Below are 18,537 nucleotides of genomic sequence, written 5' to 3' on the forward strand. Positions count from 1 at the left end.
ACCGATGATATAATTTTCCATTGGCCAGGGGTAGTTTGGCACAGCTGTTATATTATGAACATGAAAAAAAAACACTCATGAGAACGTATTTAACCTCTTATGGCCTTTATAAATGATTGATTTGAGCCGAGGGCGTCTATAGGCGGCCTCTTCTATAATTTCCCATTGGCCCTTCCAGTGGTAGTTTTCTGACCCTGGTGATAGTTTGGCAAGGCTGTTATATTATAAACGTGAAAAAAAAAACACTCATGAGAACGTATTTAACCACTCTTTTGGCCTTTATAAATGATTGATTTGAGCCGAGGGCGTCTATATAGGCGGCCTCTTCTATAATTTCCCATTGGCCCTTCCAGTGGTAGTTTTGGCAAGGCTGTTATATTATGAACGTGAAAAAAAACACTCATGAGAACGTATTTAACCACTTATGGCCTTTGAAAATAATTTGTGTGCCGAGATCTGAAAATACCGACTATAAAATTATTTCTAGTGTGAGTTTTACTTCAACGACAATTATTATAAGAGTAGAGTGTTTCATTTATGCCCTTGAGCCGTTTTCCTTGCTGTAATAAGCGAGAAAGAGAGAAAAAGATAAAATTAAGGCGAACATGTAAACGGCAACACAAGTAATGACGCAATCAAGACTTATGACGTAACAGCAACGACGTAATAGAAGCATTATGCACCGGTTGGCAGCTCTTATGCCTCCTCTACCTCCCTCCTCACCTTGCCTTAAATCACACTAAAACGCAACTAATACCCGGAAAAGACGAGAAAATAAGAAAAATACAGGTCGATATAGTTAATTATAGAAACGAGAACAGTTAGAGCAAGTTACGAGCTTATTTATATGGCCGGGGGGATCGAGCTGTACGTGATGTGAAATACTTAGCTTGTTATATTTAGCTTTCACAGTCCCACATAAGGAAGAAATCGCGATTAATACCAGGAAAAGACAAGGTTAGGAATTAGTGGTTAGTTTTAACAGGCCCAGAAAAGGAAGGAAACACGATTAATACCAGAAAAAGGCAAGAAAACGGAAGGAACGGGTTGAAAAAGGGAGAGTTTGAGGTAGGACAGTTTTTTAAGAGGGCCAGAAGAGGAAGAAAACACGAATAGTACCAGAAATAGACGAGAGAAGGTAGACACAGGTAGAGAAAGGGAGAGTTCGAGGCAGGGCAAGTGTGATATGACTTAGAGAGTAGTTTTAGCAGACCAAGAAAAGAAAGAAAAACATTATTAATACTAGAAAGACAAGGAAAGGAAGGAAGAAAACACGAATAGTACCAGAAATAGACGAGAGAAGGTAGACACAGGTAGAGAAAGGGAGAGTTTGAAGCAGGGCAAGTGTGATATGACTTAGAGATTAGTTTTAGGCATAGCAGACCCAGAAAGGAAAGAAAAAACATTGTTAATACGAGGAAAGGAAGGAAGAAAACACGAAAAGTACCAAATATAGACGAGAGAAGGTAGACACAGGTGAGGGTTTAATTAAGGACAGGTGTGATATATGACTTAAGAGATTAAAGAAGAAAACATTAATACCAGAAAGACAAGGAAAGGAAGGAAGAAAACACAAATAGTACCAGAAATAGAGAACAGGTAGATATACAGGTGGACTTTAATTAAGGACAGGTGTGCTAATGAGGCAGGTAAAACAGGTTGGCAGGCATGAGGAGTGTACTAAACCATTAAACCCTTCCTCAGCTACTCAGTTCCTCCTCTCCCACCACAGGAGGCTCATGTGACCCTCCTCCTCCTCCTCCTCTTCCTCTTCCTCCTCCTCTTGAGCACTCGGTAAGATCTATGTACATGTTAAACCTCCCATAAACCGCCCTTAAGATCATGAGGCGTAATTTAAGGGGTCATTGAAGGGGTTTAAGTGGGCCATGAGAACCTAAGGGGTCAACTAGAGTGGGTTTACGTGGGTTATTGAGGTTTTAAGTGGGTTTTGCTGAGGTTTAAGGTTGTTATTACTTATATAACGTGGGTTTAAGGGGTCACCGAAGGGGTTTAAGTGGGCCACGAGAACCCAAGGGGTCAACTAGAGTGGGTTTACGTGGGTTATTGAGGTTTTAAGTGGGTTTTGCTGAGGTTTAAGGTTGTTATTACTTATATAACGTGGGTTTAAGGGGTCACCGAAGGGGTTTAAGTGGGCCACGAGAACCTAAGGGGTCAACTAGAGTGGGTTTACGTGGGTTATTGAGGTTTTAAGTGGGTTTTGCTGAGGTTTAAGGTTGATATTATTTATATTACGTGGGTTTAAGGGGTCACCGAAGGGGTTTAAGTGGGCCACGAGAACCTAAGGGGTCAATTAGAGTGGGTTTACGTGGATTATTGAGGTTTTAAGTGGGTTTTGCTGAGGTTTAAGGTTGTTATTATTTATATAACGTGGGTTTAAGGGGTCACCGAAGGGGTTTAAGTGGGCCACGAGAGCCTAAGGGGTGAACGTGTGAGGGTTTAATTGGGTTTTGCGGAGGTTTAAGTGGGTATTATTTACAATGGGTTTAAGGGGTTACTGAGTGGGTTTAATTGGCCCACGAGAGCCAAAGGGGTGAACTAGAGTGGTTTAAGTGGGTTTTGTTATGGTTTAAGGTTCAGTTAGTGGGTGATATTACGTTTAACATTTATACTACGTGGGTTTAAGGGGTCACTGAAGGGGTTTAAGTGGGCCATGCGAGCCAAAGGGGTGAACTAGAGTGGATTTACGTGGGTTTTGTTATGGTTTAAGGTTAAGTTAGTGTGTGGTATTTGGGTTTATTTATTTTACATGGGTTTAAGGGGTCACTGAAGGGGTTTAAGTGGGCCACGAGAGCCAAAGGGGTGTACTAGTGAGGGTTTAAGTGGGTTTGCTAAGGTTTAAGTTAGTGTTTGCTATTGGGTTTATTTATTTTACGTGGGTTTTAAGGGGTTATTGAAGGGGTTTAAGTGGGCCATGCGAGCCTAAGGGGTGAACTAGATTGGGTTTACGTAGGTTTATTGTGGTTTAAGGTTAAGTTACCGTGTTTTATTGGGTTTATGCGGATGGGTTTAATGTGTTCTGCATTACAGGGGGATTACATTGGTTTAAGGTTCATGGATGGGGTTTAAGTGGGCCACCAGAACTAAGGATTTCATATAAGGCTCTGGGATGTGTTTTAATGGTGTTAAGGTTTAGATTAGGTATATTTGTATCTATTTAGGTTTACATTGGTATTACACTGGTTTAGGGTCCATATTAGGGGTTTTAGTGGGCCCCGAGAGTCGACGGTTTAACCTGGTAACTGCGGGGATCATGTTTCTTAAAGGCCCCTCTAAGCGAGAAAAAGGAGAAAAAATCATCACTCACACAAACCATTTCATGATATATATCAATGCATTTGTGATCAGTTTATGCATCATCTATTTTTTGGGGTTTGTATCATGGCAAAAATTTGGCCCGTTGCTGGTACATGGTAAAGCCACAAATTTGGCCCGTCGCTGGTACACTGTAAAGCCACAAATTTGGCCTGTCCCTATGTAATGCATCGCTGTATTTTTGTGCCTGCATATGTTATATTTTGTGTCTGTATATGTTATATTTTAGCATAAGTTATTTTTAAGAAACATCACACGTGGAAGATGGAGGTGGAGAAAGATTTGGGAAAGAGATTAAAGTAGGAAAGCAATTAAAGGACACCTGGGAGGAGGAGAGGTAGGTAAGCAATTATGTAATGCCAGTATTTAATTAAGGACGGAAAAATAGAAATTAAGTAGTAACAGTAATTATAAGTTCCGCCAGGAACCGTTACTGCCCGGAACTTATAATTACTTACAATACTTAAAACTACTTTTTCCTCCCTAATTTATGTTTTTCCATCCTTAATTAAATACTGGCATTACAATTAGAGCACACCTGGAGAGAGGGAAGAGTCAGAGATCAATAATATGAATTATATTATTAAGGTAATCCGTTGTGGGTCAAGGCGGTTGAAGCACATCTGGGAGGAGGAGGAGTAGAGGAGAGCTTAAGGGCGGCAGCATTCTGGGAACACCTGTGCGTTGCCATCACGGGATTGGAGGGATGGAAGGGTGTGGTAGATGGAAGCGAGGTGAAGGAGAGACACTTCCAGCAGAGACACGACGAGGTGAGGAACAGGGTCTTTAGGACTTAGGCGTGGCGTGTGAGAGAGAGAGAGAGAGAGAGTGAGAGAGAGAGAGAGAGAGAGAGAGAGAGAGAGAGAGAGAGAGAGAGAGAGAGAGAGAGAGAGAGAGAGAGAGAGAGAGAGAGAGAGAGAGAGAGTGTACTTATAGGTGTAGTAATGGTGGAGTGAAGTGTGGAGATATGTTGTATTTGGTGAATGTAAGGGAGAGAGAGAGAAAGGAGAATTACGTGTATCGTGGGGACACGTAAATGGAGAGTGCATTCTAATATGACCTGAGCGAAGAGGGTGTTGTTTCTGTAAAGTGGAGTCTGTATATATATATAACACTAAGGCCCATATTCTCAGACGCTTTCGGCTCTCACAACAAATATTTCTTAAGGCCACAAAGGAGATTAGTCAGATTCTCCAGAGTGTTTTTCATATTCATGGTGCAGAGGCCTTATCAAACTATTACTAGGCTCTTAAAACTACCCGTGGCAATACTAATAGTCTCAATGAAAGCCTTATCAAATGTGGGTGTGTAAGCCTCGACCATTTGAGAATATGACCCTAAATACTAATGTTATTTTTGTAACTGTGACTTTGGTTAACCCTCCTCCAAGCATAAAGTAGCTGAAAGTCGGCCTAGGTTTTGCCCAGGATAGCAGCTTCTTGTCTATCACATACTGGGTTATATTAACTGGCTACGTTACTTGTAGCATATCCTACCTAACGTAATCCCAGCCTGGGTCATGACACCTGGTACACGGTAAAGCCACAAATTTGGCTCGTCGCTGGTATCGGGTCAAAATCAGTGCCTGGCGTGTGGTTAAGGAGGAGAGTTTAGGAGGACTGCGTTAGGTCATTATTATCTCCAGGTCATTTACAAGTTTATATAATGTTATTGGGTCACCTCTTTCTCTTTTTCTCTCTCCTTTTCCCTGTCTTCTAAATAATAAACTAATACACATGCATTTTGACCCAGCATCCCACCCTCATGAAGCTACCTTACTCTCTCTGGACCTTGGTCATGAATACATTTTACTGAGTTCTCTGGGCCATTTACAAGTTTATATAATGTAATAGGTCACATCTCTCTTTCTCTCTTCCTCTGTGTCTTTTAATTGATGTCAGGCACTAATAGAGACACATTTTGACCAGCATCCCACCCTCTTGAAGCTACCTGACAAATTTATATAATGTAATAGGTCACCTCTCTTCCTCTCTCTTCTTCTGTGTCTCTTAACTGATGTCATGCACTAATACACACACCGTGACCCAGCATCCCACTTAGCTACCCAGTCCCATCTCTGTATCTTAGTCAAGTATGCATTTTACTGATCAGAATGTCGGAATCCTTTGTCTTATCATGCCAGACGCCGCCTCAAGGCCACACTGAGATAACAAGATTGGAGTTAAGAGTTAGTTAATGAATGATGAAAGTGTATTATCAGGTCAGGAATCTTAATGTTGTTCGGCTTGTCCTGTGTTTCTTTGGTTATTATTATCATTAGTCGGTTTTAGGATAAGGCTTTGCAACACTTCCCTGTCTTTCTTTAACCCCTTGGATGCGGATTTCCTACAAGAGGACGAAGCTACAGGAATGGAACAACAAGTGGCTGCTAGAATTAAATGAAGAAAAATGTAAAGTCCTGCACCTTGGAAGGGGAAATCCATCTTATGAATACCACATGGGAAACACTCCACTACCCACCACTTCTTTGTTTTATTTTTGTTTATCACCCTTCTGTGTTGACCTCTCTTCCAGCCACTCCTTCTGTTAGCTTTTCCAGGAGCAGCAAGTAATGGGCTTTTTTCTTTCGTCTTTGTTTATCGCCCTTCTGTGTTGACCTCTCTTCTGGCCACTCCTTCTGTTAGCTTTTCCAGGAGCAGCGAGTAGTGGGCTTTTTTCTTTCGTCTTTGTTCATCGCCCTCCTGTGTTGACCTCTCTTCCAGCCACTCCTTCTGTTAGCGTTTCCAGGAGCAGCGAGTAGTGGGCTTTTTTCTTTCGTCTTTGTTTCTCGCCCTTCTGTGTTGACCTCTCTTCCAGCCACTCCCTGTGTTAGCATTTCCAGGAGCAGCAAGTAATGGGCTTTTTAGTTTCGTCTTTGTTTATCGCCCTTCTGTGTTGACCTCTCTTCCAGCCACTCCTTCTGTTAGCTTTTCCAGGAGCAGCGAGTAGTGGGCTTTTTTCTTTCGTCTTTGTTCACTGCCCTTGACCTATTTCCTATTACTACAAAAAAGAATATTAGTTGCGGCATCCCTTATCAGTCACACCACTCCCTTTTAGATAATGCAGGTGTAGGGGAAATCACCTAAGCACCTGAGATGACGAGATAGAGATTACCTTTAGTTATTGTGACGTAACAGTGTAGATAAGTTTCAGGAGAGTCAAGTTACAGCATACATAGTTATAGTACAGTTAGGTATTAGTTAACCCAGTAACAGCGACAGGCCGAATTTGTGGCTTTACCGTGTACCAGCGATGGGTCAGACTTTTGCCATGATATAAACCCCCAAAAATAGATGATACTTGAATTGATCACAAATGCGTTGATATATATTATGAAATGGTTTGCGTGAGTGATGATTTTTTCTTATTTTTCTCGCTTAGAGGGACCTTTAAGAAACATGATCCCCGCAGCTACCGGGTTAAAGTACGAGAAAAAATCATCACTTGTGCAAACCATTTCATAATGTATATCAACGCATTTGGGATCAGTTTATGTATCATCTATTTTTGGGGGTTTATATCATGGTAAAAATTTGGCCCGTCGCTGGTAAACGGTAAAGCCACAAATTTGGCCCGTTGATGGTACCGGGGTAATGGAGAACGAGAGGGTATCGTCAAATTAATAGTCTCTTAAGGACATTCAGACTCCATGCACTTCTTTATCTTAAAATTAACTTAGTACTTTCTGATGTCATTTGTTACCAGGTTATCAGTGAAGGAGGCACGGATGCCACTATCAGTGAAATAGCACCAACGTAAAATTTCATTCCTTATCGATCACACCACTCTTTTAGATTATGCCGGTGGAGAGGTCGCCCCCCGCACCCACCAGCCCCCTCGGCAACCCCCCCGCCCCCTTTCTGGCTGCAAACGGGCATGATGGAGTGGCTGTAGCGTCGACCCACAAGAGTACCATGGAGCAGAATGGGTTGGAGCAGAATGGCGCCACAACACACCCCTACATTGAGTCACCTCCTCGTAAGTTGCCGCCCACCTCTTGCTTCTGTATGGAAAAATGTATTTCTTGACGCCTCTCCTACAGTCGGTCTTCTTCAATATCTTACAATTCCCTCTTGTCACACTCCTATCATGTACCACTAAGTTTTCCCTGTCCAATTTCTCCAATCCCTCTTGTATCCTGTATAATGCTATTAGGTCCCCTCTCTCTCTCCTTCTCTTGAGTGTTGTTAGTCCCAATTTCTCCAGTCTTCATAAGTACTTCTGGTGTTGTGGGGAAGACTTGTTGAGTTGTTATGGTAAAAAAAGTATTAAAATGGTAAAAAGTAGCAATTTTGTAAAGAAAGATTGATATATTCACTGTTTTTTGGACTGAGGTCATTATTTTTTTAACTCATTGCCCACAGTATTTGATTTTTCTCATTTTATTGTTTGGTAAGATTGTCAAGTTGTGTTATTGAAGGTTTGGATAGCTTCTAAAAATTGGTTTCATCATGAGTTTTTGCACTGATCATTATCTTTTTAACCCATTGGCCACATTAATATTTATTTTTTCTCATGTTAGTGTTATGTGGAAAGTTCTGAATAGTGAAAGAATCAGTTTATATATACACACTTTTGCACTGTTCAATATCTGTACCTCATGGGCCACACATGCCTGTCAAGTCTTACATTGTTTGCGTAAGTCTTATGTAATTTCGGTGATTTTCAAGTCTTATGGCGTAAGTGGAAAATCGTATGTTTTTTCTCCGTTTGTGATGTTTTTTTTTTTTTTTTTTTAATATGTTTGCTTTAAAAAATTTGAAATATATCGTACGTGCCATATTTAAATTCATATGAGCGTGCTGAGTAACGGTTACTGTTACGGCTAGTGTATGTATGTGTGTGTGTGGGGGGAGGAGGTACCTTGTGCACCCTCCCTGCTTGAGTCCGTCGGAACCATACCTGTCAAGTCTTACGTTTTTTATACACAAACTTATGGTCTCTAACGCAGAATCTTATGGCAAGACATCACGGTAGCTTGACAGGTATGGCCACACTTTTAAGTCAGTTTCTCATCAATATCATTCACTTTAGTCTATGGCTTCAATTATTTAAAACCTGCGTCCTGTACTACATCATTTTTGGTTGAATATTTTGTAGCTCATACCGTAGATCATCAATTTTGTAGGAGTTTCTTTAGTATGTTTGTAGCATTAAATCAACATATTACTGTACTTAATCTTGGTGCTAGGTATTGAGCAGAGCCATAGAATAGGAGTGTTTAGGGCTGTGTTTGATTCCTGCACTCTTTCCAGCCATGCCTTGGTTTGGTATGGACATCGGAGGAACCCTGACCAAGCTGGTGTACTTTGAGCCCACGGACCTGAGCGAGGCAGAGGAGGAGAGCGAGGTGGAGACTATCAAGAACATTCGGAAGTACCTCAAGAGCAACTCAGCCTATGGGGAGACAGGCCACCGAGACGCCCACCTGCAGGTTAGATAGATAGATAGATAGATAGATAGATAAATAAATAGATAGATAGATATGCCAGAAAATTTAATGTTGATGTTATTCTTTAAGAGAGAACAAAGACTGATTTAAAGACCTTCTATACTCGCCTGTACAAAATAGTGAGATATTTTGTACAATGTTGTTATAGCACTTCGTCCTCCTCCTTCTTCTCTCTCCTATACTTGCCTGTACAAAATAGCAAGATATTTTGTACAACATCACAGCACTTCACCAGCCTCCTCCTCTTCTCTATCTCCGCCTCACAGATGGAGAATGTGAGCGTCGGCAACAGGATAGGAACACTCCACTTCATCCGCTTCCCCACCTCGGAGATGCCACAGTTCCTCGAGTTGTCCAAGAGCAAGGGCATGGCCACCCTCGCCTCAACCATCTGTGCCACGGGCGGGGGAGCCTACAAATTTGAGCAAGACTTCCAGCGCGTGGGTATCAAAGTGTGCGTCAGCCCCTCTCCCCCCCCAGCTGCCGGAGGACCCCCAGGTGTGGGTAGGGAGGGCATGATAGTCCCAGGTGGCAGTTCCCAGGTGGTGGAGGTCCTACTGGCACTGTGGGGTATTAGTAGCATATAACTCTATCCTTTCTCATGTCTTTTCTTCATCCTAACACTTGGTTCACTGTTGGTTGGCTTGTGTTCGTTCTATCTTGGGTTAGTTTGAAGCTTTATCTGACTGACTTTTCACTGAGGGGTATCAATAGCATCTTCCTCCTTACTTTCCATTCTCCTTTCTTCATCCTAACACTTGGTTCACTGTTGGTTGGGTTGTGTTCGTGCTCTCTTGGGTTAGTTTGAAGCTTTATCTGACTGGCTTCACTGAGGGGTATCAATAGCATCTTCCCTCTTGCTTTCCCTTCACCTTCCTTCATCTCTATACTTGGTTCACTGTTGGTTGGGGTTTGTATTCTTGCTTTCTTGGTTTAATTTGAAGGTATATCTGACTGACTATCATGGAGGAGTTTCAATAGCATCAGTAGTATTTAATCCCCTCCTTGGTCTTCTCCTTTCTTCATCCTAACGCTCGGTTCATGCAGACTACAAATGGTAAGGCTTGTATTCCTGCTTTATGGGGTAAGTGTGAATTTACGTCTGATTTCAAACTATTCATACTTTGTCTAAACTAACCGTGCATGCCAGAGGGAAAGGTGTGCAGTGAGGGACAGAAGCCATGGCATAAACTGTGGTGGGAAGCTCAGGGGACAGGCTAAACATGGGGTCTATTCTGCGGTACATGGTTGATAGCATTGAGTCGAGTCACCATCTGGACCATATATACATTAGTTTCAGATATAAGACCACATGTTGCCTGTCGCCATAGGTTCTCAGCATACTTCACGACACAACTTTTGTCCCTCATCGTACGTGCTGCCAAGGTTTTAGTGGCTAAGGAAAACATGTTCGCTACACTCAACATTGTGTAAAAGTAAATAGCGTTTGTACATGGCTTTATTATCAGCTCGAAGGAAGTGCAGAAATAACACACCCATTCTGAGCTGCCTCCTGTACCATATAAAAAATGTATCGGGCCCTTACAGGAGGTGAATCTGACCCTGCACAAGTTTGACGAGCTGGACTCCCTCATCCACGGCATTGAGTACATCGAGGACAACAACATGGACCGGGAGTGTTACTACTTCCTCAACCCCCGCTGTGAGGAGCTCTGCCAGAAGGTCACTTTTGACTTCAGCAACCCTTACCCCTTCCTGGTGCGTGGTGGAACTTCCTGTTGACTCTGGGACTGTGTTGACTGTGGTGTGATGAAGGGAGAGTTAAAGGGCTTTCATAGGAGTTTTGAGCATTTCCAGGGGTAGTTTTATGGCCCTGGTGGTAGTTTGACCCTTCTTCTGTACCATGAACCTAAAGAAACACATATTTTACTAGGCTTTCATAGGAGTTTTGGGCATTTCCAGAAGTAGTTTGATGGCCCTGGTGGTAGTTTGACCCTTCTTCTGTACCATGAGCCTAAAGAAACACATACTTTACTAGGCTTTCATAGGAGTTTTGGGCATTTCCAGAAGTAGTTTTATGGCCTGGTGGTAGTTTGACCCTTCTGTACTATGAACCTAAAGAAACACATATTTTACTAGGCTTTCATAGGAGTTTTGGGCATTTCCAGAAGTAGTTTGATGGCCCTGGTGGTAGTTTGACCCTTCTTCTGTACCATGAGCCTAAAGAAACACATACTTGACTAGGCTTTCATAGGAGTTTTGGGCATTTCCAGAAGTAGTTTTATGGCCCTGGTGGTAGTTTGACCCTTCTTCTGTACCATGAGCCTAAAGAAACACATACTTGACTAGGCTTTCATAGGAGTTTTGGGCATTTCCAGTAGTAGTTTTATGGCCTGGTGGTAGTTTGACCCTTCTGTACTATGAACCTAAAGAAACACATATTTTACTAGGCTTTCATAGGAGTTTTGGGCATTTCCAGAAGTAGTTTGATGGCCCTGGTGGTAGTTTGACCCCTCCTCTGTACCATGAACCTAAAGAAACACATATTTTACTAGGCTTTTGTAGGAGTTTGGGGCATTTCCAGGGTTAGTTTTATGGCCCTGGTGGTAGTATGACCCTTTTACCTTATTTTTTTAATTTTTTTAATTTTATTATTATTTTTTTTTACGTGCCAGCCTATAGCGTCGGTAGGCTTTCTTTAGGGGCCTGGATTGTAGTTGACCCCAGCCCGTCATGGCGCAGGCAAGTGTTTTTATAGTGGCGCCTTCTTTTCTTTGCTCATGCTGCCCCCCTGAGCTCGTTCTTGATTAACTTGGACGGTTTCCTCTAGAGTCCTTGTTGATGGGTGGTCTTCAGGACAGCATGTGGGTAGTCTTAAGCCACTCGGCAGTGACTGAAAAATCCCAGGTGATAGTGGCGGATTCGAACCTACGTCGTCCATCATGTGGTGAATGCAGGGCCCGCACACTAACCACTCAGCCACTGCCCACCCAAGTTATTAGTTACTAGTTATGTTTATTAGTATTAGTATTAGTTACACTTATTGCTAGAGTTTTATTTGTTTGCTGTTGAATGTTTAGCGCTCTGTGAAATATACAACCGTAAAGTACTTGGATTTACATTTATTAAGACTGACAATCCTCCTTTCCTCTCTCCTGCAGGTGGTAAACATTGGCTCCGGGGTCAGCATTCTAGCAGTGGACGGCCCCGACAACTACCGTAGGGTCTCTGGCACCAGTCTGGGGGGCGGCACGTTCCTGGGTCTGTCGTGCCTCCTCACCGGGTGCAAGAGCTTTGAGGAGGCCATAGAGCTGGCGGCCCGCGGCAACAACGAGAATGTGGATAAGCTGGTGAGGGACATCTACGGAGGGGACTACCAGAGATTTGGCCTCGGCGGGGACATTGTGGCCTGCAGGTATTACTGTTGTTGTTATTATTGTTGGTAGTAGTAGTAATAGGAGGAGGAGTAGTAGCAGTTTGTTAGTTAGTTCATTAGTTAGGTAGTTAGTTAGTTAAAAGTAGTCAGTTCGTAAGTCAGTAATGTGAAAAAGGGAATGGGGTGACAAAAACGATTCCTAATGAGTTAAAAATTGGGTGTTGACTTTTACATCCACACAATCAACAAAAAAACAATATCTAATGACTTAGGAGCAACAAAACCATCAACAAAGAAAACAGTGACTTAAGGTTAGGTTAGGTTAAGTTAGGTTAGGTTTTAAGATGGGTGCTGATTTTAACTTACATACTATTATCATTCTCTCTACTATCCTCTTTCTCCCTAGCTTCGGCCACATGAACAGTGCAGAGAAGAGGGCCAAGGTGTCGCGCGAAGACCTGGCCTGCGCCACGCTCATCACCATCACTAACAACATTGGCTCCATAGCCCGCATGGTGGCAGCCAATGAGAAGATCGAAAAGGTAATAAATGTTCCTCGTCTAGCTTTCGTTCTGGTAGACAAACTAAGCAATGGAGATGAAAAGAAAACAAGGAAAACGAGGATGATTTTTTTGACAGTAACAAACACAGAAAAATCAAAAAATAACAGACATAGTGATATTTATTTTCTTAACAACAATGAAACCAGCTTAAATATGTTGCAATTTTTTTTTTTAATCCGTTACTCCACATGTGCCGTTAAATTATGAGTTCGTAATTATAGACAAATCGTGTGAGACATAGAAGTACTGTCTTCCAGCGAGGGAAAAAGCATTAACTAAGGGCAAACAAATAAAAAAAACATTAGCAAAAACTGTTTGTGGGTGTAGTACAGTCAAACCTCAACATGTGCAGGGGTTAGGCAACAGACACACTTACGGATATTGAGGCGTGGTTACTGCAAGTGTTAAGGTGTGTGGGGTGGCAGAGGTGTGTGTGGTGAGCTACAAGTGGCCACAAGAGTGCTCGAGAAAACCCGTGGATGTTGTGGTATGACTTAGTACATCACATCATCAGGTAGTACAAAAAAGCTAAATTCCTTGACAACTCAGTCCCTCATGTTCATGCAGGCGGGTATGTGTCGTATAGGGAGTCATATTAATGGATATTCGACATTTTCTCTCCCTCAGGTCCTGTTCGTGGGTAATTTCCTGCGCGTGAACCCCATCTCCATGAAGCTCTTGTCCCACGCAATGGAGTTCTGGTCGGGGGGTCAGCTCAAGGCGATCTTTTTGGAACATGAGGTTTGTTAAGGAGGGGGATGTGTAAGACTAAGGACTTTGCATCATGAGGCGTATAGTGGAAAAGGGGCGACCTGCCATACTCTATACACACACACACACACACACACACACACACACCAGCTGAGTTTAACCTGGTAGCAGCGACAGGCCAAATTTGTGGCTTTACCAGGTAGCAGCGACAGCCCAAATTTGTGGCTTTACCAGGTAGCAGCGACAGCCCAAATTTGTGCCACGATATAAACCCCAAAAAATAGATGATGCATAAACTGATCACAAATGCTTTGATATGTATTATGAAATGGTTTGTGTGTGATGATTTTTTCTCATTTTTCTTGCTTAGAGGGGCCTTTAAAAAACATGATCCCTGCAGCTACTGGGTTAATATTGACATTCTACTCCTGTACCTTTCTCAGCCTCCTTCTACTCCTCTCCTACTCCTGTACCTTCTTTAGCTTCCTTTATTTCACTGCCGTCATCTTGTCTTTAACTGATGCACAGCTGCTAATGCCGTTCTCTGCCTTGTGTTTCAGGGTTACTTCAAAAGTGTGGGATGCATGCTGAACTCATGAGGACGGGGAGCTTGCCTCCTGCTCAGGGTGATCGTGTCTGTGCTTATTAGAAAGTATTTATTGTTCTTTGAAGTTTAGATAGAGTTTACGTTGTGTACATAAGCAGTTCTTAATCCAGTATACCACAATGGAGCTAGAGTAATATATGATAAATATTATATATATATAAATAGCTATATATAATTATTTTGTTGTGAAAAAAAAGTTTCATTTTTCGTGAGTTGTGACTGAGGCACAAGAGATATTTTGTACAATGTTTTAGTATTTTGGTAGCTATTTTTATATGGATTGCATGCAGTATGTTTCGTCAGCTTTCCCCGAGAGGTCAGGAAGGAGGAGAAAGGTGCAGCGAAAGAAGGGTTCCAGACCAGACCAGACCAGACAGGCAGTGCTCACCCCCAGCCTCCCCACCCTCCAGCACATTTACTTTGGGTTGGCAGTCGACACCCTCTCCTTCCTCGGCACACAAATACCAGAGACCATCCACCTCATTACCTTTACCTCTAAACGCTTACTCTAGGTTGGCAGTTCAGTCCTTTTCCTTCCTTTCCCAGCACACAAATACCAGAGACCATCCCCCCCTCAGCACTGCCTCTAAACACTCACTCTAGGTTCACAGTCCACTCCCTCTCCTTCCTTTCCTCAGCACACAAATACCAGAGACCATCCCCCCCTCAGCACTGCCTCTAAACACTCACTCTAGGTTCACAGTCCACTCCCTCTCCTTCCTTTCCTCAGCACACAAATACCAGAGACCATCCCCCCCTCAGCACTGCCTCTAAACACTCACTCTAGGTTCACAGTCCACTCCCTCTCCTTCCTTTCCTCAGCACACAAATACCAGAGACCATCCCCCTCAGCACTGCCTCTAAACACTCACTCTAGGTTCACAGTCCACTCCCTCTCCTTCCTTTCCTCAGCACACAAATACCAGAGACCATCCCCCTCAGCACTGCCTCTAAACACTCACTTTAGTTCACAGTCCACTCCCTTTCCTTCCTTTCCTCAGCTCACAAATACCAGAGACCATCCCCCTCCAGCACTGCCTCTAAACACTCACTCTAGGTTCACAGTCCACTCCCTCTCCTTCCTTTCTCAGCACACAAATACCAGAGACCATCCCCCCCCAGCACTCCCTCTAAACACTCACTTTAGTTCACAGTCCACTCCCTTTCCTTCCTTTCCTCAGCTCACAAATACCAGAGACCATCCCCCTCTGCACCACTCCCTCTAAATGCTTACTCTAGGTTGGCAGCCAGTCCCTCTCCTTCCTTTCCCAGCACAAATACTTGAGACCAGAACCATATAATAGGAGAGTTCCTTTAATTGTCTGTATTCCTCAGTTGTTCTCTGTATTTCTCTTTTTTTCTGTATTTCACTCTCCTCTCTCATGTATTTGGTAAGGTCTTATGTTCGCTTTCATGTAGTCCCTTCTTTGTCTCTTTCTTCTTCAACTTCCTTTTCTTCTTCTTTTTCTTCCTGGTTCTGCAGCTCTAAAAGTAAAGTTTGGGGCATAGTCCATAGCTGCCACTGAGGGTTATTGGGTCCAAGTCCGGTCCCTCGAAGTCCTGCTTAAAATTTCCTACACTCAGGTTCCCCGGCCTTCTCCAGGTACACAGTCAGTCAATCAGACGCTGCGTTGAACATTGACGAGCTGTTGACGGACTTTCGTATGAAATAACATGTGCCTTTTTCACCCTCCTCAGCCTTCTTCCACTCCTCTCCTATATCCTTCTCTGCCTCCTTCCTCTCTACTCCTACTCCTGGACCTTTCTCAGCCTTCTTCTACTCCTTTCCTACTCCTACACCTTCTTTAGCCCCCTTCCACTCCCTGTCTTATTCCTATTCCACCTTCCTCTGCTTCCTTTCACTCTCCTACTCCTATACCTTTATCAGCCTCCTTCCTACTCCTCTACCTTTCCCTGCCTCCTTCCACTACCCTCCTCTTCTTACTCCACCTTTTTCATCCTCCTTCCACTCTCCTCCTAATCCATATGCATTGCCGCGTGGAGAGAGATTACCGAGTCCAGTTTAGAATAATGTCACCCTTGTAAACAAACTACCGAGGTCATTTTTTTCACTGATTTATGGATACTTGGCACAATCGGTTTATTTCATTATGTGGCGCACCTTTTGAGAGGGCTGTTGTGGTCGTTCTATCGGGTTCTAAAAATTCACCTTCTTAACTTGTCTGCCTTTCTGTGACCTCTTTCTGTTTACACTTTTGCAGGAGCAGTGATGGGCAAGCTTTTTTTATTCCTTTCCATGTTTATTACCCTTGAGTGTTTTCCCTTACTGTAAATAAAAATATATCACATCGACTGGAATACAACAGCGACAAATGAAGGTAGAAAAATGACTCCGGCAGTTTGTTTACGAAGGTTACGGTGGGTTAATTTTCTTGCCTGTAACCGTACGTCTCGGCAGGTGGTCAAGTTATGATCATTACGGTAGCTGGTTTTGGTCCAACATCTTATTAGCGTTAGTCCGACGTGTTTGGTTTGGTGTCGTCCTCTCGAGGGGAAAGAAAAGTCTGGTGTCGAAGCGAGGGAACAAGTATCCTCAAGAACGTGGTGCCCCAGTATTACCATTAGTACATTACCGTTTTCTTGGCATTTTAAGGAATACTCTGTTGTTTTCCTTGTACGTAAACTGCACAAATACCTACGTTGCATTTCATAGTCTGTAAGCTCTGTGTTATTCAGTTGCTTGTATCTCGTATTGTCAGAAGGAAGTCGTCTGTAAGGAGAGGAAGGGATCAAGCTCGTGCAGATAATCTCTCACTGTTTGTATGGTACTAAGTTAAGTGTGTTGTCATTTCTTAGCCGAAGCATGTGCCAAAACAAGCTTCCTCATCTTTTACAGCGCTGATTTTGTGAAGCTTGGTCATCGGAAGCTTAGGTCATGGACAGCTTGTAGCCATATTAAATTTTCTTGTTAGTTTTTCAAAGAGTGATAAAAGTGTAGATATAATTTTCAGCTGTCCATTAAGAAGAAATATTGGTAAATTTGTGGAGATCGGTCATCGGAAGCATAGGTCACGGACAGCTTATGACCATATTAATAGTTTGTGTTAGGTTTTCAAAGAGCGACAAAAGTGTAGATATAATTTTCAGGTGTCCGATAAGAAGAAATATTAGTAAATTCGAGAAGCTAGGGTCATGGACAGCTTGTAGCCATATTAATTTTTCAAAGGGCATATCAAAGTGTGGATATAATTTTATGCTGTCCATTAAGAGGAAATACTAGTTACTTCAGTGGACAACTTGGTAGCCTTCATGTGTGTCTTTTCTGTTTCATATTTATCAAAGAGCACTGGAACTCACTGATACCCTTGGTGGTTTCTAAACTTTAATGCTCTCCAAGTTGTGATGTGACTTGTAAGCTTCCATGCATAACAATACTACTCTTTACTGGAAACTCGCATCAACCGGGAACTAGGATGTTACGTCTTCGCTGGTAACCTTGCTGACGGCACAGGGACGAACACAGAAGACGATCGTGTGATTCGTAAACTTCCGTTCATAAGTGTAACGTCTCTTTCTACCAATTCACACAAAGCAGGAAGCACAAAAACTCAAGCACTCATTTGTTGTAAGGTGATAACTCATCAGTTGTCCTTGGTCTTGATGGCAATAGAGGAGAGAGATGCTTTTCATGAGATTACTAATAGCAGGTTAACTTACGCAAGATACAAAGTGATTCCTTCTCTCCACAGTTACTTTTGGAATGGTAACAGAACAGAATATATTTTTTTAAAGGATGCAACAAGCAGGATCACAATGAAGTTAGCATTCCATGTAATCTTTCTGAAATAGACCAATTCCATATGGCTTTCATACACAACTAATTACAGCCTCTTAACAAAATGGCACCTACTTATATACAAGCAAGTTACTCCTATTATTGACGTTTCAGAGATAATCATTTAGAATCAACCCAGAAATTGGTTACGTCGCCTGGTTTGTTTTGGTGACTGGTTGCGTTTACCGTTTACTATCACGAATGTGTCATGAAAATTATTTATCTGTATAACACTTGCCTGGTTTTGGTGTATAATGAAAAGTGTGATTGGTATGCCTGTCTTAATAAGCAGTTTTATGACATGGACTAAGGTCTGTAGGAAGTCTAAATCACTGAGCCTGCCTTGGGACACCTGTGAGAGGCCGTAAACCAGTGCAGGTGTGAGGTGCCAGGCGACATATCACTAACCTCAGAAATGGTGTGTGTGTGTTTGTATGAGTATACGAGTGAATGTGTGTGTGTGATAGCAGTGGCCTCCCATTAGGTTCATTTTTTGTGTAAGTGCGTATGTGATGTGTATATTACGTCGTGCAATATTGGTAGTCACGCTGAAGATGTATATAGTATTACAGAGATTGTTACCAGAGCACATTTGCCCCTCTGGCTGGACTGTGGTTAGTGGGTGAAGGTGGACAGCAGTGTGGCTGAAGTAAAATTATATATCTAAATAAATGACAATTCATGAGATACAATTCTCATTCTTACTTTAATGACCTTTTTTTTGTGCTTACCAGTTCT

The 18,537-nt window shown here is 42.6% G+C and overlaps 1 protein-coding gene and 1 long non-coding RNA gene across 3 annotated transcripts; both read left to right on the forward strand.

The window, feature by feature from the left end:
- Positions 1 to 1,665: 1,665 nt before the first annotated feature.
- Positions 1,666 to 13,470, forward strand: LOC126994538 (pantothenate kinase 3-like). 2 transcript variants are annotated; one of them, XM_050853861.1, is made up of 8 exons: positions 1,666 to 1,794; positions 7,128 to 7,311; positions 8,589 to 8,767; positions 9,052 to 9,285; positions 10,334 to 10,504; positions 11,908 to 12,161; positions 12,529 to 12,664; positions 13,313 to 13,470. In XM_050853861.1, exons 2-8 carry the CDS (start codon positions 7,131 to 7,133, stop codon positions 13,433 to 13,435), a joined length of 1,278 nt encoding a protein of 425 aa, XP_050709818.1. In that variant the 5' UTR covers positions 1,666 to 1,794; positions 7,128 to 7,130; the 3' UTR covers positions 13,436 to 13,470. The 2 variants fall into 2 exon arrangements, with proteins under 2 accessions (XP_050709818.1, XP_050709828.1); XM_050853871.1 differs by having other exon boundaries at positions 9,052 to 9,225.
- A 535-nt stretch (positions 13,471 to 14,005) lies between these two features.
- LOC126994554 (uncharacterized) lies at positions 14,006 to 18,497 on the forward strand. The gene is made up of 2 exons (XR_007749266.1): positions 14,006 to 14,969; positions 15,061 to 18,497. It is a non-coding gene; the product is annotated as an uncharacterized LOC126994554 (long non-coding RNA).
- The last annotated feature ends 40 nt before the right edge of the window (positions 18,498 to 18,537 follow it).

The sequence above is a fragment of the Eriocheir sinensis genome, chromosome 7 (genome assembly GCF_024679095.1).
Source record: "Eriocheir sinensis breed Jianghai 21 chromosome 7, ASM2467909v1, whole genome shotgun sequence".
NCBI classification, from domain to species: domain Eukaryota; kingdom Metazoa; phylum Arthropoda; class Malacostraca; order Decapoda; family Varunidae; genus Eriocheir; species Eriocheir sinensis.

Excerpts from the sequence above, each read along its gene's own strand:
- LOC126994538 (XM_050853861.1), top strand. The coding sequence starts at position 7,131 with ATGCCGGTGGAGAGGTCGCCCCCCGCACCCACCAGCCCCCTCGGCAAC. Across the intron at positions 7,312-8,588 it reads CTACATTGAGTCACCTCCTC|CCATGCCTTGGTTTGGTATG; the intron begins GTAAGTTGCCGC and ends CACTCTTTCCAG. Across the intron at positions 9,286-10,333 it reads CTGCCGGAGGACCCCCAGGT|GAGGTGAATCTGACCCTGCA; the intron begins GTGGGTAGGGAG and ends GGGCCCTTACAG.